The following is a 27,229-nucleotide window of genomic DNA, read 5'->3' on the forward strand; positions in this document are numbered from 1 at the left end:
GGTCTCTGCGGGTGGCGGGGGCGAGGGCGCCTCCGAGGGCTCCTCCGCTGGGCGTCGGGGAAAAGAAGAAAACACACGGGATTAGGAAACCTCAGCCCTGAACGCCCCGTCGGGGTCCCCTCCATGAGCCCCGGCGAGTGGGGTCCCCGTGAGGACTCCGTGGCCACCCCCGCGACATCACGCTAGCAGGACACGCGGGCGTCCGCCTGCATCTTCGAGGGCGCCGTGGGTCACCCGGGAGCCGCCAGGGACCCCTGCCCAGGGCTGGGGGTTTTCCAGCCTCTCCTGCGTAGACGGCTGCACTCTCCAAACCGGTTTGGCTCCGGCACCCAACAATTCCCGGTTTCACAGCGCGCGGACACCATGGGAGCATCGCAAAGGTCTGAAAGGGACCTGATGCCACCGACCCCCTCAGTGTCTGAACCACGCTCCCCCCAGGGTCCCCGGCCTCTCCCGCCGGCTGCAGAGGGCTCAGGCTCCACGGGGGCCACAGCCACAGCGCCCACGTCGCCAGCCGAAGGGACTTCCAACGGAGGAACCTCCCGATTCGCATTTCCCAGCCCTCTTGGGAAGCGGCCGGAAGCTGCCGCCCTTTCCTCCTTTGAATTCGTTCCTGGAACTAGCCCTCCAGGAAGCCCCTCCCGACCGGCCACAGGACGCCTAAAAATACCCGGGTCTGGCTGAGGAACCGCTGGCAAAGCAACGCCATCCCCCCGCCCCCATCAGTCTGGTGCCCACAACGCCCAGAGCTCCAAAGCCCAGCGATTAGGACCCAACAAAAATCAGTGACTGCATCTTGACCTGCTGTCCAGTTTTGTTTTAAAACTCACTAAGCGGGCTGGGCGCGGTGGCTCAGCCTGTAATCCCAGCACTTCGGGAGGCCGAGGCGGGGGGATCACTTGAGCCCCCAAATTTGAGACCAGCCTGACCAAGATGGCGAAACCTCATCTCTTCCAAATATACAAAAAAAAAAAAAAATTAACCTGGTGTAGTGGAGCACACCTGCAATCCCAGCTACTCGGGAGGGTGAGGCAGGAGAATCACTTGAACCCAAAAGGTGGAGGTTGCAGTGAGCCGAGATAGCACCACTGCACTCCAGCCTCACTAAGCTGGGGAGAAGGGCAGTGGAGGTGGTTAATGGGTTCAAATATAGTTAGACAGAATTAATAAGATCTAGTATTTGATAGCACAACAGGGTGACTGCAGTCAGCAATTATCTTTTGCACATTTTTAAATAAAAGAGTAGAATTGGAATGTTTGTAAAGAAATGATAAATGCTTGGGGTAATAGATATCCCATTACCCTGATTATTACACACTGCATGCCTGTATCAAAATACCTCATATACCCCATACATATATACATCTACTCTGTACACATAACTCAAAATTTTAAAAATAAAACTAAGATAAATATGGCAGATCAAATACATGCCCCCCCCTCCACCCACAAAGGCAGGTTTGCCAGAACACCCTGAGAGAGGTGGTTTCTCCAACAGCCTTTCCTAACCAATGTTCCATCAGAGAAGCCCAAGAGAAAACAATTTGGGTGATTACTTTCTCTATTTTCCCTCAGGATGATACAGAGCTAATTCCATTCTAGATACAGAGAAGTTAGTTCATTCCGTACAATAGAATGGCATCAGGGTTTACATCTCTTTGGAACCCTGGTTGAAAAAGGCTGGGTTAGAGAAACTGAGGCAGGGGGATTGAAAACCATGGAGATACCAGCTACAGTGGAAGACAGGAGTAAGACACCAGTCTAAAAACACGAAGTGAAAGTCTGCTCCCTGATAAGGAGGCTCACAGTCCCCATCCTCTGTTAAGCTCCCAGCCACTTGCTTATACCTCTAGCTGGAGATAGAAGGATTCTCCAAATTGACCCTATAATGATGCCCACAGTCATGAAACTCTATCTAGTGTCTCCCCATTAAATGTGAACCAAAGTCAAAATCACCTGACGTAGGAGGAAAGCCGCCAGTGTGAACGACAGGGACCAAAGCAAGCCACACCGACTAATGAAAAGGAACTCTAAAGAGACAGACACAGTGCAAGGAAATAAACACATACTACCCTCAGAGAAGCAGCAGACACTGCATCCAAGATGCCAGAATTGTTTGCTATACAATAGGGATAGTCAGAGAATAAGGGTGAGCCCTTGCTGATTAAAAAGGCACTTGCCAAAATCAGATTTCAATGAAAGGGGCTGGTAGACAAAAATCAAGGAAATCTTTCAGAAGATAGAAGATGATGACAAAATGATGAACAATAGGAAGGAAATCATAAGAAAATTAAAGGGTCAACCTAGGAAGTCCTTCCAGAAAGAGAGAGATCAGAAAAACTGGTATGTAGGGGTAATGGAGTGGTAAGGAGAGAATTATCAAATAAACACACAACTTCCCAGAACTGAAAGAAATGAAAGATCCCAGCACAATTATTGAATAAAAGGAATAAACCAAGCCACATTCAGAACAGTGAAGATAAAAAGGAGTTATTATAAACTTCAAGGGAAAAAAATATAAAAATTGCAAATCAGGAAGGCATCACCAGGCTTCTCAACAGTATTGGAAACTAGAAGAGAAGGGAACAATGTCAAATATTGATAGAATATAATGGTCAACCTTGAATTCTATACCCAGCAAAAATACCCATCAATTTCAAGAGAAGAATAAAGATATTTTTAGACAGGCAATACTTTAAAAATTTTTAAATGCTATCTCTCAAGCACCCTTTCTTAAAAAGGTATTGGGAAATGTGCACTACTGAAACAAGGGAGTAAAATGAAAAAGCAACAGAGTAAAGAAAGCGGAGAGAGGTTAAAGACATTTCTAGGATAGTAGTGAAGGCAGGCTCAGATTGAAAGCCTTATTGCAAAAGTCTAGAGAATAACCAGTCCGGGTTAGATCAGAAAGAACAAGAATTCCAGGAAGGAGGTCAATTTTTTAAAAACTGGAACTGACAAATGATCTGATACTTTTTATGATATAGGAAATCGTATTAAGAGGCTGTTCAAGGGTAGGAAGACTCCAAAATAGACACATAGGGTACAAGCAACACGTAGGAGAAAAGTAAAAAAGGAAAGTAACACAATCTTAGAGAGCTATTGAGCTCAGCATAGCGTAGACGTTGCATATTGACTGTAGGATAACTCTGTTGGGAATTGGGAGGAAGGGGAGTCAATATGCAATGTCAAAAGCTGATAAATCAATTTAGAAATACAGAGGTAAGTACCAAAGAAAAGAAACAGCTGGAAGAGTTACATGTGGCTGCCTCTGGGGCGTGGGAAGAAGGATGGGGAAGGGGGCAGGGGAGCTGGTTTTCATTATGAGCTTCTCAGTGTTATTTTACTTATTTTTATAAAATATAATTGTAGAAGACACTGAGGGCCTGTTTCTGACCTTTCCCCTCAAATCCAAGCACACTTGAGTCAACTCCTCATCTTCCTTTTCTTTCCTCCTCCTCTCTGGACACTGTCTCCCCAGCTCAGAAGCTGGCCTGCCTCCAGGGCACACGCCTCTGCCTGAGCCCCACCCACCCTTCCCTGCTCTTCTTGGATCGGCTCCATCTGACATCACTCCTCTCTCTTCTCAACCTCTCTTTCCTTCCTCCCCCAGTAGTTTCTTCCTTTCAGCCCAAGCATATGTCTCTCCATTCAAAACTCAGGGGGAAACAATTTTCCTCTGTCCTTCAACCATCAAAAAGTTACAGTCAGCAAAGCATCTTAAAATGGCAAAGCACAGGCCACCCAAACTGGCCCTTATTTTCTTCCTTGTCCCCACCAACCCTTCAAATCACCCTTTGCCTCTGAAATCCGCCCTTGTTCTCCCTCATCCAGGCACACGGAGTCCTATTTTACTCTTCCTTATCCTTTGGTCACCCCCTCCCAATCTTTCACACACAAATTTGTTGCTAGACCCAGCTGATTCTAATTTTGAAATATCACTTGGATCCTTCATTCACACCTTTTCCAGAATGCTCTTTAGAAAGCATTCTCATCATATTATTTTCTGCTCAAAAATCTTCCATCGTTCTCCACTTCTCGTAAAAATCAGACTGACTGTCCTCGGCCTGACATTCTGAGCCCCCGCCTCCTTTGGCTGCCATCAGTATGCTCACTGGTACCCAGCTCTCATGTGACTTCCCTGGCTTCGTGCCTTTGCCATGTGCACCCCTGAAATGGCCTCTTCCAGCACCCTCACTGGAAGCACCCTCACAACAGCACCCACTCCTGAAGTCCCAGTTCAAAACCACCTCTTCCACGAAGCCTTCTTGGATTGGTCCAGCAGGCTTGAACAGTCCTGCCTCTGCACCAGGAAGCAACATGGACCTTTGGGGGCTCTTTCTGTGGTTCAGACCTTTCCCCTCTGGCTGACTGATGAGTACTTGAGCATCTTAATTCTCTGCCATCCCCGGGGCCTTGCACAAGGCCTGGTAACTGGCACTGAACAATTTTAGTATTGGGTGAATAAAAGAAGGCTGAACCTATCTATGACAGGCACTGTGGGCTATGCACCCTAATTCCTGCCAGCCATTAAATTTGGGAACCCTAATTTTGCCAAAAATAATTGCCACTCTGGGGTCCTAACAAGGCAGTTCTGATACATATAGGACAGTGATCATTGTGTCTTTTACTATAATCCATTTTAACATATCCATTACTCCCTCAACACCCAGACTTGTTGCACTAGTGGAAGGCAGAGGAAAAAGAATGAACTAGATACTGCTTGAGCCAAATATCCTCAGTGGGTCTCCCTGGGGAGTCTGTGCATGAGTGCCGTGGACAGCTGAAGGCTCCAAAGCAGCCCGCCACATCACAGCAGAGACAGACATGAAAAAGCGACGTCTCATTCGGATGGGTGCCCCCAGCCCTGGCCTCTCCCAGCTCCGGCTCAGTCCACAGCATCACGTGGGGTGCCGAACGCACACATTTATGACCAAGTCTTAACAAAGGCTGGATAGCACTCTGCTCATTCTGGAAAGAGACCTCTCTAGCAGCCGACTGCTTTCTGAACTGAACATGTGTTTCTAATTCAAGAACGGACCATTTGAAATGAATTCTTCATAAGAGCCAAGGGTTGCTCCTCATGTGTTTTAACTCCTGAGGAATGATAGGGACAGACCAACCACACCAGGCCTGCCTGACACCCCGCACGGGTCGCATAGGGTCACAGCCTCACCATGGGTGAACCTGACCTGTAGGGATTGAAGGCCATTCCCTCTCCTCGAAAGCTCCTATTGAAAGTCAATTTCAAAACCAAACATCAATTTCAACTTTTACTAAAACAAAGACTTTCCTAAGAAAATCCCCAATAATTCATGGGCTGATGTGCTAAAAAACAAGTGTCTTCCCCCTGAACTAACACCCTCGCTCATTAAGGAGTCAGGGGTTGCCTCCTGTCTCCAGGAAGCCCTGCTTTCTGCAAGAGCCCTGAGCAGCTGGGCTGCAGGAGGAGACCTGGGGAAAGGGTTGGCCCTGTTCTTGGCAACTAAGGGGTGTCTTGTCACAGAGCAGAGGCTGTTGGAGAAAGCCTGGCCTTAGCTGTTAGAGCCTGTGGCTGAGACTTGGCTGTGGGAAAGCCACTGAAACCTTGTCCATGCAACGGGCTTAACCTGCAGTGCCCTCCTGTCATCCAGGCAGAAATTGATGCCAATCAGATGAAGCAATGGATGCGGGTATGCCCCGCTAATGCCCCACTATTTGTAAAACCCTGTGCAAATGTTAAGTGTAATTCATCAGAAGTCCAGTGAAGGTGAAATCTGATCTCCCTGCCATCCAAAAGGTATACCTGCTGATCAAATGCTGAAGTGTTTTAAAGATGCTGATCAAGACTTCAGACTTTAAAAAAAAAAAAAAGCATCAAAGTGCTGACATACAGAAAGCTAAGTGGATGGACGGAAGATGCTTTCACAGTTGACTGCTCCGCTGAGTGGCAAAGCTCTAGTTCCTGGGAAATAACCCCCATACCATCACGGACTGAAGCATGAGAAATGCTGGACTCATCAGAAAATTCAGAGAAACTGTGGCTTGTGGTGCCGAATGGGTGCGGGGTGAGCTTAGACAAACGGGCTTTTTCGAAGCAACAGTGTTGGTCTTCCCTGAAGGACAGGAGGGCAGGCCACCAAGCTGGCTGACAAGTAGGCATGCAAAAGGATCCCTGGAGCTGAGAAGGCAAACGTGCATTCCCTGGAATAGTTCTACTCCAAGTCAATGGCCATCTCAATGCTGCTTTTGAGCTGGGCACTGTGGCTCATGCCTGCAATCCCAGTACTTTAGGAGGCTGCAGTGGGAGGATTGCTTGAGGCCAGGAGTTCAGGACCAGCACTTTCAACATAGCCAGACTCTGTCTTGATAAAAAAAAAAACTTTAAAAATTACCTGGGCATGGTAATTTGTGCCTGCAGTTCTGGCTATTCAGAAGACTGACGCAGGAGGATAGCATGAGCCCAGGAGTTCAAGGCTATAATCATACCACTGTACTCCAGCCTGGGCAACAGAGCAAGACCCTATCTCAAAAATAAATAAGTAAATAAATAAATAAATGAATGCTGTTTTTGAATTTGGTTTGAATGAAAAAAAAAAAAAAAAACCCTTGAGCTTACAAGAGGGAGCACTGTTGGTTGCACTGCAGAAGGTACCATATTGACACCAAAATGATAAGAATCCAGACCTAACAATGTGAAACCAGTAGGACAGGGCTAAATACAGAATATGGGTCTAAATTTCTGCAAAGTACAAACTAGTGAATGTTGAAATATAAATACAGCTTTAGTCATGTATGCTAGAATCCGTGGCAATACATTTGAGCTGGAAAGTAATTTGCTATCACGGAACCCCAACAGAGAAGGCACTCACCCAGCTGAGCATCAGCAGCACTTGGAATTTTTAAATTTGTTTTAGAAATTCACAAGCTAGGCCAGGCGCGGTGGCTCATTTCTGCAATGCCAGCACTTTGGGAAGCTGAGGTGGGTGGATCACCTGAGGTCAGGAGTTTGAAACTAGCCTGGTCAACATGGTGAAACCCTGTCTCTACTAAAAATACAAAATTAGTGGGGTATGGTGGCAGGCGCCTGTAATCCCAGCTATTCGGGAGGTTGAGGCAGGAGAATTGCTTGAACCCAGGAGGCAGAGGTTGCAGTGAGCCGAGATTGTGCCACTGCACTCCAGCCTGGGCAACAGAGCAAGACTCCATCTGGAAAAAAAAAAAAATAGCGAGAAAGAAATTCACAAGCTGATTCTAAAATTTACATGGGAGTGCATAGGAGGGTCTATACTGCTTGATTTTAAGACTCACTATAAAGCTACACAAATAAGCTACCAGGAGAGACCTCAAAAACTGGAACAGAATCGAGTCTGTAAGTGGGCTCACACAAAACTGACTTCTCCTGGTGCACTGTCAAAGTCAGTGGTTCATTCTGTGTCCTCCCTCCCCGCTACCTCCTCTTTGTTTTTGGGCGCAGCTTACCTGGGATGGGCAGATCCCACTGCCTCTGGGGTAGCCTGCCTTCAATTTCCAGGACTAGAGCCAGCAGTTTTTTGTTTTAGTCACAAATTTAATTACAAATTCCTGGGCCTCACCTCATCCCTGCTGAACAGCGATCTCCTGAGTAAGCCCAGGAGTTCCTTTTTTGTTGTTGTTTTTTTGTTTTTGTTTTTGTTTTTTAAGATCCCAGAGGCATTTATGCACGCAGCTCTGGAAAAGCTCTGTTCTCAGAACACTGCAGCTCTAAGTTCAAGGCTAAGATGCAGAAAAGCAGCTGCAGTTTATACAAACCGAAGAGCATCATAGAAACCTGGTGCCCACAGGATAAAGGGGGCGAGTTGTCAGGAGTTCCCTATGGCCTGAATATAAGCAATTTATTGAGCCTTTATATGTTTATAAAACCCTAAGTCCATCATGCTGCCTTGGGCCTAAACTCTCCCCAACTCAGCTGATCTCGAGTTGGGGCAAAGGGGTCAGAATGTTGGCATCAGGCAGTGCCCTGGCCAGGCTTTCTGGTTAACTAGTTATTTGAGAAGGCTGTGCTTTTTCATTCTTATAACTTAAATAACTCCATAAAAATAGTAGGCTGAAACCTTCAGCACTCCTAAAAGAAATGCTATGATGAAAAATACTCAGAGACATGAGCAGAAAGGGGTGGGAGAACAGAAAAAGGAAGTGATGCTCTTATGTCTAGTGTGCCGACATCTAAGTCGGCCGGCTCTTCTTGGAAGCGTGACATCTGGAAAGAGAAGTCCCCTGCACACAGCTCTATCCCTCTGCCTACCCTTCCTGCTCGCCACCAGCACCCCTTCCTTCCCCTACTGGGAGAGGAACAGTGGGAGGGCGGGGTTCAGCTGAGGCTCAGCCTCTGCGTGGGGCCAGGGGAAGCTAAAACCAGCTGGGGAGGGCGGGCTGCGCCATTCTGCACATGCTGCTGCCACTGGGCTGCAGGCTGGGGCATCCTGGGTCCCAGGCATGGAGACAGCCTCTGCTGTCTCCCTGTGAATCACTCATGGGTCACTCAGACTCGAGTAGGGGTAACGCTGGACAACTTGGGGAAAAGGAACTAAAGAGGGTGCCTGCTGAGACAGGCTGAAGGCTCGATGCTCCCCGCACCTGTGAAAATGGAAGTGAGTCCATCTGGGAAGGAGGGCTCAAATCCGTGACCACACCGTATAGGGAGTAAAGGGCCTCGAGCCTCCTTTCCATTTAGAACCTAATTTGTTCATAAGTGATGAGATTCTGCTCAACAAAACTATTGATCCATGAGATACATGAAGCTGTGAATGCTGAAAAGGGAGATCTCCACGCTTTTTTTTTATTTTTAAGAGACAGGATTATGCTGTGCTGCTCAGGCTAGAGTGCAGTGGTGCGATCATAGCTCACTGCAGCCTCAGACTCCTGGGCTCAAGGGATCCTCCTGCCTCAGCCTCTTGAGTAGGTGGAACCACAGGTGCACACCACCACACCCAGCTAATTTGTCATTTCTACAGACAGGATCTCACTGTGTTGCCCAGGCTGGTCTTGAACTCCTGTGCTCAAGTGACCTTCCTGCCTTGGCCTCCCAAAGTGCTGGGATTACAGGCATGAGCCACTGGCCCAGCCATTTCTAAAGCTTTTTATACTGTCTATTTGAACCCTAATTTTAAAAAGAAGAAAAAGGGAAAGCAAGAAAAACAAACAAACAAAAAAACCCGTGGCTGGCCATCTACAGCATCCCTGGAGCCACCAGGGCCCCTCACCCTGTGTCTGCTGTGTTTACAGGCCCTCTCTCACTCTTCTAAGGCTGGAGGCCTGGGGGTTTATAGGTAGAGAAAGGGAGAAAAGTTCAGTCATGAATAGATTAAACATCCATTCTAGGGGATGCAAGGTTTAAGTAATAGGTAATATTTCCTGAGTGATTACCAAGTCCAGCACACTAGTTAATCATCCACTGTTTATAAGCATGGATGAGCTGAGATTTCAATGGAAGTAATCACTCCCCAAATCCTTCAATAGTTTCTCATGGCACTTAACATCCAGCTCCTTTGTCACAGCCTCGAAAGCCCACGTGATCTCATTCCTGCCGTCGCTTTGACCTCATTGCCCATGACCTTCTGCTTTGCTTATACACTTGGCCATACCAGTATTCTGGGCTTTTCAAAAGAGCTTCCTCATAGCCCTTGAGAATGCTGTTCCCTCTGCCTGGACCGTTTTCTCAAAAGTATATATTTTTTTGTGTTTTTTGTAGAGACAGGGACACCCTGTGTTGCCCAGGCTGGTCTCAAACTCTTGGGCTCAAGCAATACACCCGTCTGAGCCTCGCAAAGTGCTGGGATTACAGGCCTGAGCCACTGTGCCCAGACGTGTGGACCTTTTGTCCCCCAACCCCCTGCTCCAAAAAAATTGTCTGGGCGCACTGGTTCATGCCTGTAATTCCCAGCACACGTAATTACAGCACATGCCTGAATCCCAGGCTGAGGCAGGCGAATCACTTGAGTCCAAGGGTTATGAGACGAGCCTGGGCAACATGGGAAAACCCATCTCAAAAAAAAAAAAACAAAAAAAAACATTAGCTGGGCATGATGGCACGTGCCAGTAGTACTAGCTACTGGGTGGCTGAGGTGGGAGGATCACCTGAACCTAGAAAGGTTGAGGCTGCAGTGAGCTGTGATTGCACCACTGTACTCTAGCCTGGGTGACAGAGCAAGATCCTGCCTCAAATATATATATCTGGCTACGCACAATGGCTTATGTTTGTAATTCCAGCGCTTTGGGAGGCTGAGGTGGGTGGATCACCTGAGGTCGGGAGTTCGAGACCAGCCTGACCAACATGGTGAAACCTTGTCTCTACTAAAAATACAAAAATTAGCTGGATGTGGTGGCACACACCTGTAATCCCAGCTACTTGGGAGGCTACAGCAGGAGAATCGCTTGAACCCGGGAGGTGAACATTGCAGTGAGCCAAGATCGCACCACTGCACTCCAGCCCCAGCAACAGAGGGAGACTCCATCTCAAAAAAAAGTTTTTTTATATATATAAAATATATATTATATATTATATGCAATATATATACTATATATATGCTGTCTATATATATATGTGTGTGCATATAATTTCAGGAATCCCTTTTAAGCCCAAGGAAGAACACCTGCCCTTAACAGAAGGACACGAAAGAGACTTGGATCTATTTAAGCATCAGTTGAAGACCCTTCTTCTCCCCTATTGGCTGCTTCTTGGATAATTCAGCCTCACCTCAGTGATGCTTCCAAAGGAAACAGGATCTGTGAAGAGGGCAACAGGCTAAGTAGAAACACCACAGTGTGTGTTCCTGGTCTGGCGATCTGCTTACTGGTCCAAAACTGTCACACATCTTCACCTCTGCACCTGTGCTCACTGTGGTAGATATCGTGACCACCATTAATCCCCCTTCCTTCCCCAAACATACCAGCCACATCACCCTTCAAGAGCAGACCTGCTTTAACAATAGAATGTGGCAGCAGTGATGCTGCTCCGGCTCTGGGCTAGCCTGTGGGAGGCCCAGCAGCTTCCACTTTCCCTTGACAGTCGCCATAGTCTGACTACTTGAGACCGCCATGCTGTGAGGAAGCCCCGGCTGGCCACATGGAGAGAGAGGGGCCAGGTGGAGGAGTACCGAGGCACCAGACATATGACCAAGTCTTCACAGACCTTCCAGTCAACCGCAAGCCAAATGCAGCTGAGTGGGCGACTCAAGTTGATGCCACATAGAGCAGAAGAACCGCTGAGCCAAGCCCTGCCGGGGTTCCTGACCTACAGAATAATGGAAACTAATACATCTTTGTTGTTTTAAGCCAGCAAGATTTGGAATGGGTTGTTATAAAGCAATAAATAGCTAATCCACAATGTCCTCCCCTCCTGCTTTCTGAATCCCACCCATCCCTCAATCAGATCCAGTAACACCTCCTCCTGGAAGCTTCTCTCATCTCACCTCATTCCTCACCCCATCAGACTCTGTACTCTGCTGGGTAAACACCTACACTGAGGGCTCGGCTCAGGGCTCTGTCCTGAGAATCCCTCCCTGACTTCCACTGTGGGTGCTTCTCAGAACACCCAAGGTGTCTCATGCACACCCCAATTCCTGTGACCATCTGTCTGCTTGTTTCCCCATCAGACTGTCTTTTATCCACATACTCCCCAACACAGCCATTACCCACCATATAATAGGGGCTCAATAAGACCTTATGAACTAAAGGGATCAACCGCTATGATCTCATTCACTCTGCAGACCTGAGTCTCTTGCCCACTGTGATTGCAAATGCTTTAGACTAAGGATTATACCTACTTATCTCCAGGTCCCCCAAGAGCCTTGCATATGGTAGGCACTCAATAAACATTCTGTTGACTTTTAACTGATTGACATGTCACTTTCATGGTGACCTTAGCTCCAGATTCTCCCAGGTCCCTCTGATACTCAGGTTCCAGGTCTCCTAGACCTGGATGCTAGACAAGGGCAGAGGAGGCTCTGCTTGTTTATTTCTGGCTCTTTTCCAATCAATGAAATTCTCAAAACTCCATGCAGTCTACACTCACCACAATGAGTTCAGTCCAAAGGGATCATGTTTTGTAAGCCACATTCTCTTTTAAAAGGATTCACCCCCAACTCCTACTGCAACAGACAAATGTGAAAATGTTAACACAGCTTCCCACGCCACCAGCGAGTTCCAAATCAACTGGAAATATCTGATTCAATCTGTTATCGTAAGACACAGACCAGACAGCGTTGTCACCACAAGGGACAATCATTCTATGAACACATACATGGTCTTGTGACCTCTACTCAACATTCCAGAGATAGAGGAGCTGTGTGGCCCTGGAGTGGGGGAAGGGCTGGGTTATAAATAGTGAGGTACAGCAGGCCGGACACTGGGGTGGGGGCCAGATTCCTGGTCCTCTTGGGCCTAGGTGACTCCTCATCTGCAAGATAAGCACAGTGCTCTGGGGACATCCAGGGCATTTTCCTACCTACCTCGGACCCTCTCCACCCTCCTGAGCTGCCAGGACCTGGCCGTGGCTCTCCCTGGCCAAGCCAGAGCTTGCCTGCTTCCCATGTTCTAGCCTGCCCTGCCTTGGGTTTTATGTCACATCTGGGACTTGATCATAAAATCCCAAGGCTCACAGAGGCCATAAAATCTCAGTTCCTTGTGCAAGGGCCTGTGTCACCCAGAGCGGAACCAGGTCAGGGAGGTAAAAGTCCCAAAGGCAAGGAAGGGAGAAAAGAAAACAGGGACAGGGAGGTCAGGAAATAGGCTCCTTCTAGCACAAAGCAGGCCCCTCAACAAGTCCCCGTGGACCAAGTAAGTCTGCACTCAGCTCTGGGAGACACACAGTCATCATGGCCGGACTGGAAGAAAATAATTCTTGGATGTAGCCTGGCCTGGTTCCCATCCTGGCTCCCCCACTGAACAGCCACATGACTTCGGGCACATTTTCATTGTTGGAAAACAGCCTTTCTGTGAGGCCGTGATGGAATTCAGTCCCCCTGAAGGGACTAAGCCGGAGCTGTACATAGAAAGTGCTCAAAAACGCGAGCTCCCTCTTCCTTCCTTTCACACCCGGACTCCAACTAGAGAGGGCTGGCTCATGTCTGAGGCTGTCTCAGAGTATAAACCCAGGTACAAGAGAAGTTCTGTCCTTCAAGGAGGCTGCGTTTAGCACCCCCAGGTAGCAAAAAATCTTATTGCATATATTATTCATTCATTCATTCATTCAACACACATTTGTTGAGTGCCTAAGGTGTAGCTAGCATTGCTCTCAGCACTACTGCTGAGCTTCCTGGATCCAGGCACTATGGAGCTTTAGATAGTTCCTGCCCCTAAACTGCTCTCATCCACAGTCGTGTCTGGAAACAAATACGACAGCATCCTATCTGCCATCAGCTAAGCCCTGAAGATGATAATGACACAGATAAAAAGTGATGCTTGAAGAGAGGTACGTAGGAGACTCCCTAGGTAGAAGAGAGGACAACATCCACTGCCCCAAGCTGTTATGCCAAAAATCTGACCCCAACTCTGAGCTCACCAACCTGATTCTATAGATCATGTTTTGCCATCCGTCTGTGGGAAGAACCAGTTTTCCTTTTTTATTTTCAATGTGTTGTGAACTGATATTTTTGTAAAATACATAGATCATGTGCTTAAACACTGCAATGTTGTTAGTTTATTTATTTGAGATGGTACCTCACTCTGTTGCCCAGGCTCCAGGAGTGCAGTGATGCAATCTCGGCTCACCTTAACCTCTGCCTCCCAGGTTCAAGCAATTCTCCCACCTCAGCCTCCCTACTAGCTGGGACTACAGGCGCATGCCACCACACCCAGCTAATTTTTGCATTTTTAGTAGAGACGGGTTTTCACCATTTTGGCCAGGTTGATCTCAAATGCCTGAACTCAGGTGATCCACTCTCCTTTGCCTCCCAGAGTGCTGGGATTACAGGCCTGAGTCACTGCGACCGGCCTGTCAAATTATTTTAGAAGTTCCTAAATACTAACATTGAGAAAATATATTTATGTCATTGCTACCCAGCACCAAATAATTCAGGCACCAATCTAGGAACCACATTTGGGTAGGACTGATGGCATTTAGTTCGTTCCGTGAACTGTCCAAAATCTAGCATAATACTGTCACATTTTTACCTGATGAAGTTTCAACAAAATCAAAAATGAACAAAAAATTATTTTTAAAATGTTGTTGCGTGCTGCAAAGAAATACAAGAAATAGAATTGTAAGATTCAACTTACTTGCTGATGGTTGAAATCTGACCAGATCTTGCAAATCAGTAGAAATCTGGAAGACGTGGCTATAGAACTGCTGGACTGAATTCTTTAGGCCAGAAATGTCTCTGGAATGCGACCTGAGTGTTCCGTTCATCTGCCTGACGCAGTTCCACAGGCTGCTGACATGCTTGTTGAGCGCCTCCTTGATCCTCTGAAGATTTCCTGAGATAGAGTCCAGCTTGCTGCAAGTTTTCTCCATATGAGACACCCTGCCCTCCACCGTGGAGACCTCCCTCTGGACCCCCTGCATGCTTTCCTTACAAGTGTCCAGTTCCGAGAGGAGCTGGCTCTGCAACCTCTGCCACCTCTCCTCCAGCTGACTGCAGCAATGAGTCATGGGATGCTGGGGGGACGGCAGGGTGTCCACTGTCCTTTCTTGCTCACCCCCCTTAGTGAACCCACCCACGCCAGCATTTTCACCTGCTCTACAATTGCTCATTTCCTTCTGAAGATGAGCCACATTATTTTCTGTGTGGTTTAATTGAGAATAAAGAAAACTAAAATCCTGTTGAAGTTTCTGAATGGTTCGTTCGGTTTCTCGAAACTTCCTGTGCATGGTGTCGTTGAGAGATTTCAAAAGGTGCAGGTTGTCGCGCACTGCGCGATCTTCCCTATTTGGCAAGGCACCTTCCATCCCATGAGGCTTTCCCTGGACGTTCTGCAGGCAAATGTCTTCAACAAATTGAACTTTGTCCTTCAGGTGGTTTAATTCCATCATGACCCGCTCATCTCCTGGCCCTGACACTCCTGGCAGGGCTGCTGCCCCTGGGGGCCTGAGCTCTGCACCAGTGTTGTTGGCCATGTGTAGGAGAACACCCCCCAGACGGTCTTCCAGAGACTGTATTTTCTGATCAACAAGCTGCTTCAAATCACCCACCTCTCCATTAATGGTCCCCCGAAGGGTTTCCTCAATGTAAAAGCAATGTTCTTCAGCGTTCTTCTCCGTCACGTTGATCCTTGCATCAAGTTCGTTCCATTTTGCATCAAAATCCACATCTGGCTCTGGAACTATAAGGCGGTCAAACTCATTGTCCAGTCTTCCATTCAGCATTCTGGTGGCTTCAGCAACTCTCTCGATTTTCTGGTCCAACGTCTTGATCTGTTGACCAATGTCACCATTCTTTTCACTGTCACAGCAGTTTGCCTGGGCTGAAGGCTTCTGTAGCCGGGCTCGGAGGTCATTTATTTCTTTTCTCAGGCTTGTTTCCTTCTCCCCTATGAGCTCTATCACTCCCAGGTAGCTGCTCCCATAGTCGTCACACTGCTGTTGGAGGCCAGTGAGCTTGTACTCACATGAGTTTTTCAGGTCAGCCAGCTTTCTGTCCATGCCCTCCATGAGCTCCTCTCTCAGGGCGTCGATCTTACTGTCCACATAGGCTTGGTAGAGCTCGTTGGTTGTCATGGTCACCGTCGGGCCCTGGGCTGCTTCCTGGAGCTGTCTGAGCTGCCCTTCGTAGCCCTTCACTTTTCCATCCAGCTCTTCCAGCTTGTCACTTTTGTTCTTTAGAGTATCTTTGACTTCAGCCAATTCAGACTTGATGTCCTTCACGCCAGATTCCTTAGTGTTGAAGACGCCAGGACTCCGGGCCGTTTCTGTGTCTCCACTAATGGTGGTGTCAGGCTTGGGGTGCTGGCTGCTGAGCCCTGGTGTCCGTGTTTTACTGGCATCATCCTGAGTGGCATGTTTGAGATTTTCACTCACTCCAGCAAGGGAAGACTGGAGGTCAAGAACCGTCCTTGTGAGTCGGAGAACCTTCTCCTCTAGCACCTGTATCTTCTTTTCCTGAAGTTCCTGGGGCCCCTCTTTTGGATCTAACGCCCGGCTTGGTTGTGCTGTACCAGTTGGGGACAAAGTCTTCTTGGGCTCTGAGACTTGGCTGGGTTCATTATCTGTTACAAAGATAAAGTTGGACATGAATGAATACTTTCTACCTTTAGCCAGATTCTGCCAAGACAATAAACAGGGTGCCTACAAAATACACGTACACCTTCACTTATAGGTCACTACACAATTGTAGGTAATTACTGTGGTACAGTAGAAAAGAGGGCTTTGGAGTCAAATAGACCTCTACTTGCATTCTGGCTCTGCTATTTACTGTTTGTTCTTGAGCAAGTTAACTAACTTCTGTGAACTATAATCCTCTCATCTATAAAGAAGGGGTACAATCCCTCCTAGAGCTGTTAAAATAATATGTACATGGCTCCAATTAGATAACCAATGGTCTCTTTCACCCTGAGGAGAAATATTCATTATCTGCTTTATCATATGAACACTTCATTCCCATATTAGTGAACCGCAGCCACACCCCAAGAGTTGACTATATACAGTAAAACCACAAGAAGTCACTTTAGCAAAATCCACCCATTCATTAGCTGTTGCATGGTGATATCATATGATATCATATCATCTGATGCTACCCTCACCCTCAAAGCAGTGCCTGAATGTTTTCTCTTTTAATTTTATTAACATCTCTGTGCTCGAAGAGTCTCATAGACATTGTTTAGCCCTGCTTGCACTTTGGGAGACAAAAAACAAGAGAGATAAAGCAACTATTCCATCAGTGTCTCCTAACAACAGCACCATCTGACCATATATAGTAAGATTCACTAAGTCAAAGAATACAAATATTGAAGGTTGGTCAGGGAGGTGGTGTGTGCCTGTAGTCTCAGTTACTAGGGAGGCAGGAGGTTGGCATGAGCCCAGGAGTTCAAGGGCATCCTGGGCAATATAGCAAGACCCTGAATCTTTTTTAAAAAAAAAAAGAAGAAGAAAAAGAAGAAGAAAGAAGAAAAAAAAGAAGAATGCAAACACTGAATTTTGGGTAATCTTATTTTGAGAAAACACCAAGGAAACAATCCAAAAGAAAGAAAAAATTATTAATTTTTAATAATAAGGGGGCGAATGATAGTGATGAGTCATAAAACAAAAATAAATTGATAGACATAGAGATAAATAAAAAGGGGACTATCGAAACCTGCAGCAATAGGACAATAAGAAACAAACTATGCCCTGAGTACAGTAGGATACAAGAAATACTGCGCCCGCGCATGACGGCTCATGCCTGTAGTCCCAGCATTTTGGGAGGCTGAGGCGGGTGGATTGCTTGAGGATAGGAGTTCAAGACCAGCCTGGCCAACATGTGAAACCCCATCTCTACTAAAAATACAAAAATCAGCCAGGTGTAGTGGCGGGTGCCTGTAATCCCAGCTACTAGAGAGCTTGAGGCAGAAAAATCGCTTGAACCCAGGAAGGTGGAGGTTGCAGTGAGCCGAGATAGCACCGCTGTACTCCCGCCTGGGCAACAGAGAGATCCTGTCTCAAAAAAAAAAAAAAGAAAGAAAAGAAATACTGGCCGGGCGCAGTGGCTCAAGCCTGTAATCCCAGCACTTTGGGAGGCCGAGACGGGCGGAACACGAGGTCAGGAGATCAAGACCATCCTGGCTAACTCCTTGAAACCCCGTCTCTACTAAAAAATACAAAAAACTAGCCGGGCAAGGTGGCGGGCACCTGTAGTCCCAGCTACTTGGGAGGCCAAGGCAGGAGAATGGCGGGAACCCGGGAGGTGGAGCTTGCAGTGAGCTGAGATCCGACCACTGCACTCCAGCCTGGGCGACAGAGCAAGACTCCATCTCAAAAAAAAAAAAAGAAATACTGAAAGAGGTTAACACTGACAAACCTGGCAACTATAGTGAGACATATCATATAAAGCAGAAAAAGTCAAACACAACATAGGTTGCAATTAAATAAAATGCATTAACACATTACACTGGAAAACATTGGAAATTCATTTAGAATGCTATAGATATTTGAATTCAATGATCATTGTTTTTTCTTCCTCTGAACTTTTGCACAAGCTCATAGTAGTAGCTATTATTTATTAAAATCATTAGTAGTAAAACCAAATCTGAAATTCAGATATCCAAACTCCCAAGAATCTTTCTTTTTGCAGAGAACTAAAAAGAACACCTTGTTTTCCTTACTATTTATTCTCTCTTAAGACACTAAAGAAAGAAACAAGTTATTGAATCATATGCAAGTGGAAATGCTATTCTAAGCAAAGGAAACAAAACAAAGGGCAGCGAAGGGGAAAAGATTGAGGATATAAGGAAATGCTTTGCTCATATGCCACTGGTGACTGTGCAAATTGCATTTTTTTCAAAGGATAATTTGGCAATATATATCAAAATACTCAGAATCTTTTGACCCTACAATTACACTTCAAGAAATTTATTCTAGTAAATAGTCAGAAATGAGTACAAAAATTTCATAGGAAAAGATGCATATTCATACATTATCTATAATAGTGAAAAATTACAAACAACCTAAGTGACCAACAGTAGAGGATGTTGTTCAATAACTCACATTCTCTCAAGCCATTAAGTGGTATTGTAGAATATTTCATGACATGGAAGGTTGTCCATTATAGGTTATTCAGTAAAAAATAAGTTCCAGGTCAAGTGCAGTGGTTCATGCCTGTAACCCCAGCATTTTGGGATACTGAGGTGGGAGGATCACTTGAGTCCAGGAGTTCAAGGTTGTGAGCTATAATCATGCCACCACACTCGGCCTGGGTTACAGAGCAAGACCCTGTCTCTAAAAACAGAAAAAGTTGCAAAAATAGTATGTTTTTTAATAATGACAGAGAATTCAGGATATGTTCGTCCATTCTGTGTTGAAATAAAGGAATATCTGAGACTGGGTAATTTGTGAAGAAAAGAGGTTTATTTGGCTCACAGTTTTGCAGGCTGTACAAGAAGCATCTGCTTCGGGTCAGGACCTCAAGAAGTTTTACTCATGATGGAAGATGAAGAGGAGGCCAATGTGTCACATGGTAAGACAGGGAGCAAGAGGGAAGGGAGAAGGTGCCAGGCTCTTTCAACCAACCAGCTCTCATGTGTACTAACAGAGCAAGAACTCACTCATTACTGCAAGGAGGGCATCAAGCCATTCATGAAGCATCAACCTCCATGACCCAAACACCTCCCATGATGCCCCACCTCCCACAGTGAAGATCACATTGCAACATGAGATTTGGAGGGGACAAACTTTCAAACATATATATCAGAGGATAAGCATTTCTTTTTACTCCTTCCTAAAATCCCACTAAAAGGATAAAAAAAGGAGGGGGGAGACAAAAAAACCTATTCAAGTCACACACAAAAAACTGGGAGTCAGAAGAGTTTTGGTCTTTTTTTAACAGCAATATTGGAGGCCAGAGAAAAACTGAGCACTATTTTGAAAATTCTGAAGGAAACTGATTTCTGACCTAGATTTCTGAAGCTAGAATAAAAAATAGTTTTCATACTATAAAGTGGTGAAAGTTTGCTTCCCATATAATTGTCTCATGAAGCTACTAAAGGACATGCTCAAGCAAAGCAAGGGGATAAACCAAGAAAGAGGGAGCAGGTGACACAGGAAACAGGGAATTCAGTAGGAGAGGGGTAAGTTAAGATCCTTGGGTGATTACAGGAAAAGAGAATGTCCCCTCCAGGTAGGGCAAGTGAGAAGGCTCAAAGGAGATTTCTTCAAGAAGATGAAACTACTGTGTCTGAACATATGGAGGGGACATTTAGAGAACCAGAGAAGAGCTGGGTTGAAATAGCAATAAAAAGAAAACCAAGCAAAGGAAAAACATAAGACAATGATTAACTGTAAGGATTCAAACAGCTGTGTAGGAAAGAAAACCTATTCACAGTACACCACATGGCTCAGCTATAAACATTATCTACATAGTTATTACAATGTAAACATTGAATACTGAATAAATAAAGAATACGGCCTAACTGTATGGAAGGGATGGGGGGATAGGAGCCATGTGTTGAGTGGATGAAAGGGAGTTAAATTCTCACCTTCCATAATGAGAAATCAATAGATGTGGAGGTAAATTCCAAAAGATTCATCTGAAGAGTTTAAAGTACTACCTCTGAGAAGGGAAAATGAGGAAAAAGGGTTTGAGGGTGATCATTGTTTTTCCTATTCATCCTTATAAAGCTGTTCAGCTTATTAAACTACAATATGCTTAAACTTCTGTCAAACAAAAACTAAAATGAAACAAAAATAAACAATTACAATCCACCAGCCCCCATAACATGTTCCCCCATCCCAGTACCTGTCATGAATTATTGTAATTACTGTCTAATGTCTGCCTTCTATGAAGTCAGGGACTCTGTCTGCCTTTTTTCTCACTTATTCCGAGTACCCAGTATAGAGCTTGACAGATATAGAAGTTCAATAAATATTTGTGAGGTGAATGAATTTTTAACAAAATGAATGTACAGACATAGGAAAGAGAGTAAGGTTCTGTAACAAAATGTCAATAGTAGTTCTCATTTAGTCATGAGATTATGTATCCTTAAATATTTTTCCTATATTTTATAAACATTCTTTAATTGATATGCATTACTTTTGTAGTTAAAGCATTTTAAAATCTATTTTTACAGACAACGTTGGGAAGCACTACAAGTTTCAAAATTGAGAACACCTCATGGCAAAATATCATTTAAGCATCTAATTTCATAAGAAAACTATGCTGCATTTATTGTGACTGAACTTAAAAAGATGAAGTGATAGCCAGGCACGGTGGCTCACACCTGTAATCCCAGCACTTTGGGAGGCCGAAATGGGCAGATCACCTGAGGTCAGGAGTTTGAAACCAACCTGGCCAACATGGCGAAACCCCGTCTCTACCAAAAGTACAAAAATTAGCTGGGTGTGGTGGCGGGCGCCTGTAATCCCAGCTACTTAGAGGCTGAGGCAGGAGAATTGCTTGAACCAGGTAGGCAGAGGTTGCAGTGAGCCGAGATTGTGCCACTGCACTCCAGCCTGGGTGACACAGCGAGACTCCATCTCAAAAAATAAAAATAAAAAATAAAAAACAATTTTAACCCCCTTAAACTCAGATGTATGGACTCCAGTAAAAACAAACAGTACATCATTACATCTGAATCTCTTTACACTGTGCCTCCAGGCGACACAAGCCTGAACCCACTGGCATTTCCTACCCTGATTTTTAAGGCACTGGCTTTCACAAGCTGGCCCTAGCAAAGCAATTCACTTGCAAGGAAGTTTGTCTTACAATTGCTACTGCTTCTACGAATAAATTTGTCACGTGTGGCTACTGCAGGCATCTATGTGTGTTATTTGTAGGCCACTCAAAGTTCATCACTGTAAAGCACAAATCCCGTTGTGTGAAGGAGCACCGGAAATATTAAAGGTGGCCATACGTAACAGCACAAATAAGAAGTTACCTGTGGCTTTCTTCAAGCTGTTTCGAGGCCGAGCGGGCGTGGGTTGGAGGGTCTTCACGGGCTCTTTGGGACCTTCTTGGCAATCTCCCCCTCTAAAGCCAGGACAGCACCTCCATTCCAACTGCGTCACTGTCTTATACCTAGTGACATACCTAGGTCTGAAGTTCACTCGATACCTGTGGACACAAGGGATGGCATCTCTCTTTATCGGCTACCATTACAAGCATCTTCCAGCGCTAGACCCAAATAAACAGGATTCAGCACATGCAGGACCCTGCCTGCTCTCCAGGTTGGCCCAGAGGGGATGTTAGTCTCCTCAGTTCAGATCTGGCTGTGGGGAGTTCAGCCTAACTCAGATCAGCCTCAGGAAGGCAGGGGCTCTCCGATCCTCCACCTGCCCTGAGCACCCCTGTTTCCCAGCAAGGGGAACACACAGCTTAGAAAATCTCCACCAAGACTCCCATTTGAGAAGGACAATTTTCAGCCCCCAAACTGAGCTTTTGCATCACCAATCATCTGTTCTACAATTCACAGTTTGTGGGGACTTGTTTGTGTCACTAGCGATTGTTTTGTGTTTTAAAGAAACATTCCTGGCCAGGCACAGTGGCTCACGCCTGTAATCCCAGCACTTTGGGAGGCCGAGGCGGGCAGATCACTTGAGGCCAGGAGTTCGAGACCAGCCTGGCCAACATGGTAAAACCCTGTCTCTACAAAAAATACAAAAATTAGCCAGGCGTGGTGGCGTGTGCCTGTAGTCCCAGCTATGGCTGAGGCACGAGAATTGTTTGAATCCAGAGGGCGGAGGTTGTGGTGAGCCAAGATCATTCCACTGCACTGCAGCCTGGGCGACAGAGCGAGACTGTCTCAAAAAAAAGAAAAAGAAAGAAACATTCCTGGCGCCCTGCTCCCTGCTCTCCATCATGTCTGTGTGTTTACTGCTGCACTTTCCTGATACTAGCAGGGGTGGCCCCCAGCTTTTGGAGGTGGCAGCTCACACTATTTGTGTTCGCTTTTGTACAAAGATGCCCTGGTTCATACTGTCAGTGACAGAAATCAGGAAGCAGGATTGGAAGCTCTCAAAAAGTCCTATTGACAGTGCACATTCCCTCATGCCCTGAGATATTACACAGAGAGCTTTGCAGTGAGCTGGAAAGTCCTCCAGACTCAGGGCTGGGCCTGGGCCCACAACAGACTTCGACAGCCCCGCAGCCCTGGGCTCACCAGGGATGGAACCAGGAGTTCAGCCCCCACAGCTGCCCCTGTTCACAGCACAGGCAAAAACCACAGCCACACAGGATGGGGCCTCCCTTCTTCAGCCCAATTGCGATTTCCTGCCTTGGAAATCATCTCTCTTGAAACTCTTCAGCTCCTCTTCATTTCTTACACCAGCACCAGCAGCTGGCCTTCTTCTTGAGCCAATTCCCAGAAAGCAACAGGCTGAGTGTCACTTTTTCAGGGTTGCTGAGAGCTGCCCATGGGGGAGGCGGGACAACAGCAGCAGGGGGATTACCCAGCAAATCTATTCCCTCCCAAGCACCAGCCCTGTGGCACATGGACTTCAAAGTTACCTCCCTAAGGAAAGCACAAATCATGTGCTGGACCTTTGACATCCTCCCCGAGGGCCACACCCTGACAATTACACCCTGGGTATAGGATCGACCCCGCTGGGACTGGCCAGGCACCCTGCAGAATCCCAAGAGGGCCCTGCTGACAGCCAGGACCCACCAAGCCCATTAGACTTCCTAGCACCTTCCACAGTCCCTGTTTCCTTTGGTTTTTCTTGTGTTTTTTGTTTTGTAGAGATAGGTATCACTTGGTCGCCCAGGCTGGAATGCAGTGGTACGATCATGGTTCACTGCAACCTCAAACTCCTGGGCTCAAGCAATCCTCCCACCTCGGCCTCCCAAAATGCTGAGATTACAGCCACCATGCCTGGGTAATTTTATTTATTTGTGTATTTGAGATGGAGTTTCACTCTTGTTGCCCAGGCTGGAGTGCAATGGTGCGATCTCGGCTCACTGCAACCTCTGACTCCCAAGTTCAAGTGATTCTCCTGACTCAGCCTCCCAAGTAGTGGGGATTACAGGCACCTGCCACCATGCCCAGCTATTTTTTGTATTTTTAGTAGAGACAGGTTTCACCATGTTGGCTGGACTGGTCTTGAACTCCTGACCTGAGGTGATCCACTCACCTTGGCCCCCCAAAGTGCTGGGATTACAGGTGTGAGCCACCGTGCCTGGCCAATTTTTTATTTTATTAAGAGTTAGAGTCTCATTATGTTGCCCAGGTTGGTCACGAGCCCATGGCCTCAAGTGATCCCCCAAACTCAGCCTCCAAGTGCTGGGATTACAGGCATGAGCCACCATGCCTGGCCTGTTTGCCTTGGTCTTTCGGGCAGTGGTTCTTAGCTTGAGCCATCAGAATCACTCCGGAAACTGTGAAAAAAATACCCATGCCTGGGTCTCACCCTCAGAGGTTCCGATTTAAGGGGTCTGGGGTGGCGGCCAGGCATGCAGATGTTAGAAAGCTCCAGACAGCCTTTTCCAAGGAAAACTGAAGAGGAAGCCTGACAGTAAAATGGAAAAACAAGGGCTGCTCGGGGGGTTGGGGGGATGAGGAGGGGACAAGACCTTCCTTCCAGGCTCTTCCTTCTCTCATTCTTGTCCACCTCCACCAAGGCCCTACTATACATTTTCCCCTTTTCACAAGTGAGAAAACAGAGGCTCATGGGGTTAAGTGACTTGTCCAAGTTCAAACAGCCTGGAAGGGGCAGGGCCGCTGAACTCAAGTGTCCTCCCTGCACCCCACACGAACAGCCCTTCTCTCGGGTGATGCCTTACGTTTGAGGAAGCACTCCTACCTGGAGATGTTCCAGAAGGCCCTGAGGGCTGAGTAAGAAGGTAGGCAACCCCCACTTCCGCCAACCCATTCCTGAGCATCCCACCCGTGGCCAGGGACACGCCAGCCCTTGGTCTCCACCACCACCTAGCAAGAGTCCTCTGTGTGGTCCTCGAAAATGTAAAAAGGGAAGAAAGCATCATTGCACTGGATTGTTTTGCGTTAAGTAGAGCATAATGCCGGAAGAATGTGTAATCTCAGAAAAACGTGGTTCCTCTGAGCATTCAGACTGAATGTGAAATGTGTTTGCTCTCGGGTTTTGTTCATCTGCCAGGAGATGACGGCCCAGGCCTGCATGAAACGCCCTCAGAGGAGGCCGAGCCAGGCCGGGCAGAGCACACTCCTGTGCCCACTGAAGAGGAACGGCCCCCAGTCCAGCCCAGCAGGGGGCTGTGACCTCCGTCACGCCCCAGAGCAGAAGAAAGGCCTTGCTGTGCCAACACACTTTGTTCTTTTCTTTCAAGGCAGTTTTATTTTGGGGCCAGCTCCCCAGCTCCTAATGCAGAAAAGTTCCCTGGAGCCCCTGCCCCTCCCACTCTACACATGTTCCCCACTCCTGCTCGGCGTCTGATCTGCCTGCTGTAGTTTCTGGCCAAGGGAGTTCAGGTGGAGGCGCTCCTGACAAGTTTTCAAGTCTAGCGTGGGGAAGAGGCCTTCCCGGCTGGCACCAACAGCTGGAACCCGTCAGCAGCCACCTCCCGCGGTGGGAAAGCTCCCTAGGGATGTCGCATGGTGATGACGAGGCTGGATCTCAGAGGTGGCCTTGGGCGCGCTAGTCAGCCCTCAGGCTCAGTTGGGAGGGAGCTCAGGGGGAGGGGGAGATGAAAGGGTTGTCCAATCCCAAATCCCTACTGGGATTTTCCCAGCAGAAAGGGGTTCCCACTAAGGCAGTAGCCAGCTAGAAGGTTCCCTAGAGGATGGGGAGCAACCAAGGAGGATTCTGGGTCAGCCTCTTCATCACCTAAGGCACTGCAGGAAAATAGCCAGTGAGCTTAGAAAATGCCAAGAAATTTTCAGGAAAATTGTGCCTTAATTGGTGGAGGGTGCTCGTACCTTTCTAAAAGTCCCCAAGTCGTTGTCAAATGCAGCCAGAGTGGAGAAGCCCCAGATCCAGGCTCCATTTCCTCCCTCCAGGGAATCAGCCACCCTCGTATTAGGCCTAGGAGCCAGAGGACCAGGCAGGGGACATGACAGAGGCAGGCGGCCCAAGCATCCCCAGGGGCCCCTGGGCTGCGAGCACACGGGAGATGCTCACTGGATCCAGAATCAGTCAACTAACTGCAGCGTGGGGGTGGCCAAGCCGAGGGACCCGCAGCCAGAGGAACAGTTAAGGCAGCGGGGCTGGGCGGCGCTAGAGGGGTGGACTGCAGAGCGGAGCAGGAGCTGCAGCCCTGGCTCCCTTCCCAGCCTCGGCTGTGACTGTGATAGTTCCCCAGCCCTCTGGAGAGCCCCGTCCACAGCTGCCTCGGGCATGGGCGGGGGCGGTCCTTGGGGCTGTAACCCTGGGCCTGTTGCCCTGTCGCCTCACCCCTGTGAACTCTCCCCCATTCCAGCCAAGTCTCCTTTCCCCCGCCTCTTCCTCTAAAACCCTTTTTGGAGGTGAAACAAGGGTTTCCCATTTTTATGGGTTCAGCCACTGTGTCAAGACACTGGACTGGCCCAGGAGATTCTAATGAGAAGGAAGGTATCAAAAAAAAAGGCCTGGAAAAGTTGTGTCAGTGTCCAGGGACCATATGACTGGAAGTGTCCCTGTTAAAATGTGATAAAATGAGAGTACCTCCACTTGACGTCACCCCCACAAAGACTGCTTCTACTGACTCAAGTTGAGACCTCCTTCCTAACACACCTCAGTTCACACTTGTGTTTGCTCACTCTGTGTTTGTCTTCCCTGCCAGACTGTAAGCGCCTTGAGGATAGAATTCTTGTTGGTTTTGTTCACTATAACATCCCATTTAAAAAAAGTAATATACCAGGCTGGGCACAGTGGCTCATGCCTGTATTCCTAGCACTCTGGGAGGCCAAGGAGTGAGGATCACTGAGCTCAGGAGTTCAAGACCAGCCTGGGCAACACAGCAAAACCTCATCTCTACTAAAAATCTTAAAAGTTAGCTATGCATGGTGACGCACACCTCTTATCCCAGCTACTTGGGAGGCTGAGGCAGGAGGATCATGTGAGCCCTTGAAGTTGAGACTGCAGTGAGCCATGATCACACCCATTGCACTCCAGCCTGGGCGACAGAGACCCTACCTCAAAAAATAAATCTATCGAATTAATACACTGAATTTTCTTTTTTGGGGGGCAGGGGGTAGACGGAGTCTCCCTCTGTCACCCAGGCTGGAGTGCAGTGGTGCAGTCTTGGTTCACTGCAACCTCTGCCTCCTGGGCTCAAGCGATTCTCCTGTCTCAGCCTCTTGAGTAGCTGAGATTACAGGCACCCACAACCACGCCAAGCTTTTCTTTTCTTTTTTTTTTTTTTTTGTATTTTTTTGTATTTTTAGTAGAGATGGGGTTTCACCATGTTGGCCAGGCTGGTCTTGAACTCCTGACTACAGGTGATGTGCCTGCCTCAGCCTCCCAAAGTGCTGGGATTACAGGCATGAGCCACGGTGCCCAGCCAAACTTTTAAGAGCAGTTTTAGATTTACAGACAAATTGAGAAGAGGTACATCGATTTCTCATATACTTCCCTCCATCACGTACAGCCTCCCTATCAATGTCCCCCTCAGAGTGGTGCATTTGTTACAACTGATGAACCCAACCTCCAGTGACACACCATCGACACCGAGTCCGTAGCTCACCTCAGGGTTCACTC

At 47.3% G+C, this 27,229-nt stretch overlaps 1 protein-coding gene across 1 annotated transcript in view; it reads right to left on the reverse strand.

Annotated features, from left to right (window-relative positions):
- Window positions 1–25,890, reverse strand: part of EMILIN2 (elastin microfibril interfacer 2) — a 37,273-nt gene extending 11,383 nt beyond the window's left edge. Inside the window, exons 1-6 of the mRNA XM_011996355.1 lie at window positions 25,697–25,890; window positions 21,520–21,695; window positions 14,236–16,161; window positions 12,352–12,415; window positions 5,874–6,095; window positions 335–660 (exon numbers count right to left, since the gene is read on the reverse strand). Coding sequence (XP_011851745.1) covers window positions 335–660; window positions 5,874–6,095; window positions 12,352–12,415; window positions 14,236–16,161; window positions 21,520–21,695; window positions 25,697–25,890 — 2,908 coding nt within the window. The remainder of the gene's footprint in view (window positions 1–334; window positions 661–5,873; window positions 6,096–12,351; window positions 12,416–14,235; window positions 16,162–21,519; window positions 21,696–25,696) is intronic.
- Between the last annotated feature and the right edge of the window lie 1,339 nt (window positions 25,891–27,229).

Source organism: Mandrillus leucophaeus, unplaced genomic scaffold, assembly GCF_000951045.1.
Source record: "Mandrillus leucophaeus isolate KB7577 unplaced genomic scaffold, Mleu.le_1.0 Scaffold51, whole genome shotgun sequence".
NCBI classification, from domain to species: domain Eukaryota; kingdom Metazoa; phylum Chordata; class Mammalia; order Primates; family Cercopithecidae; genus Mandrillus; species Mandrillus leucophaeus.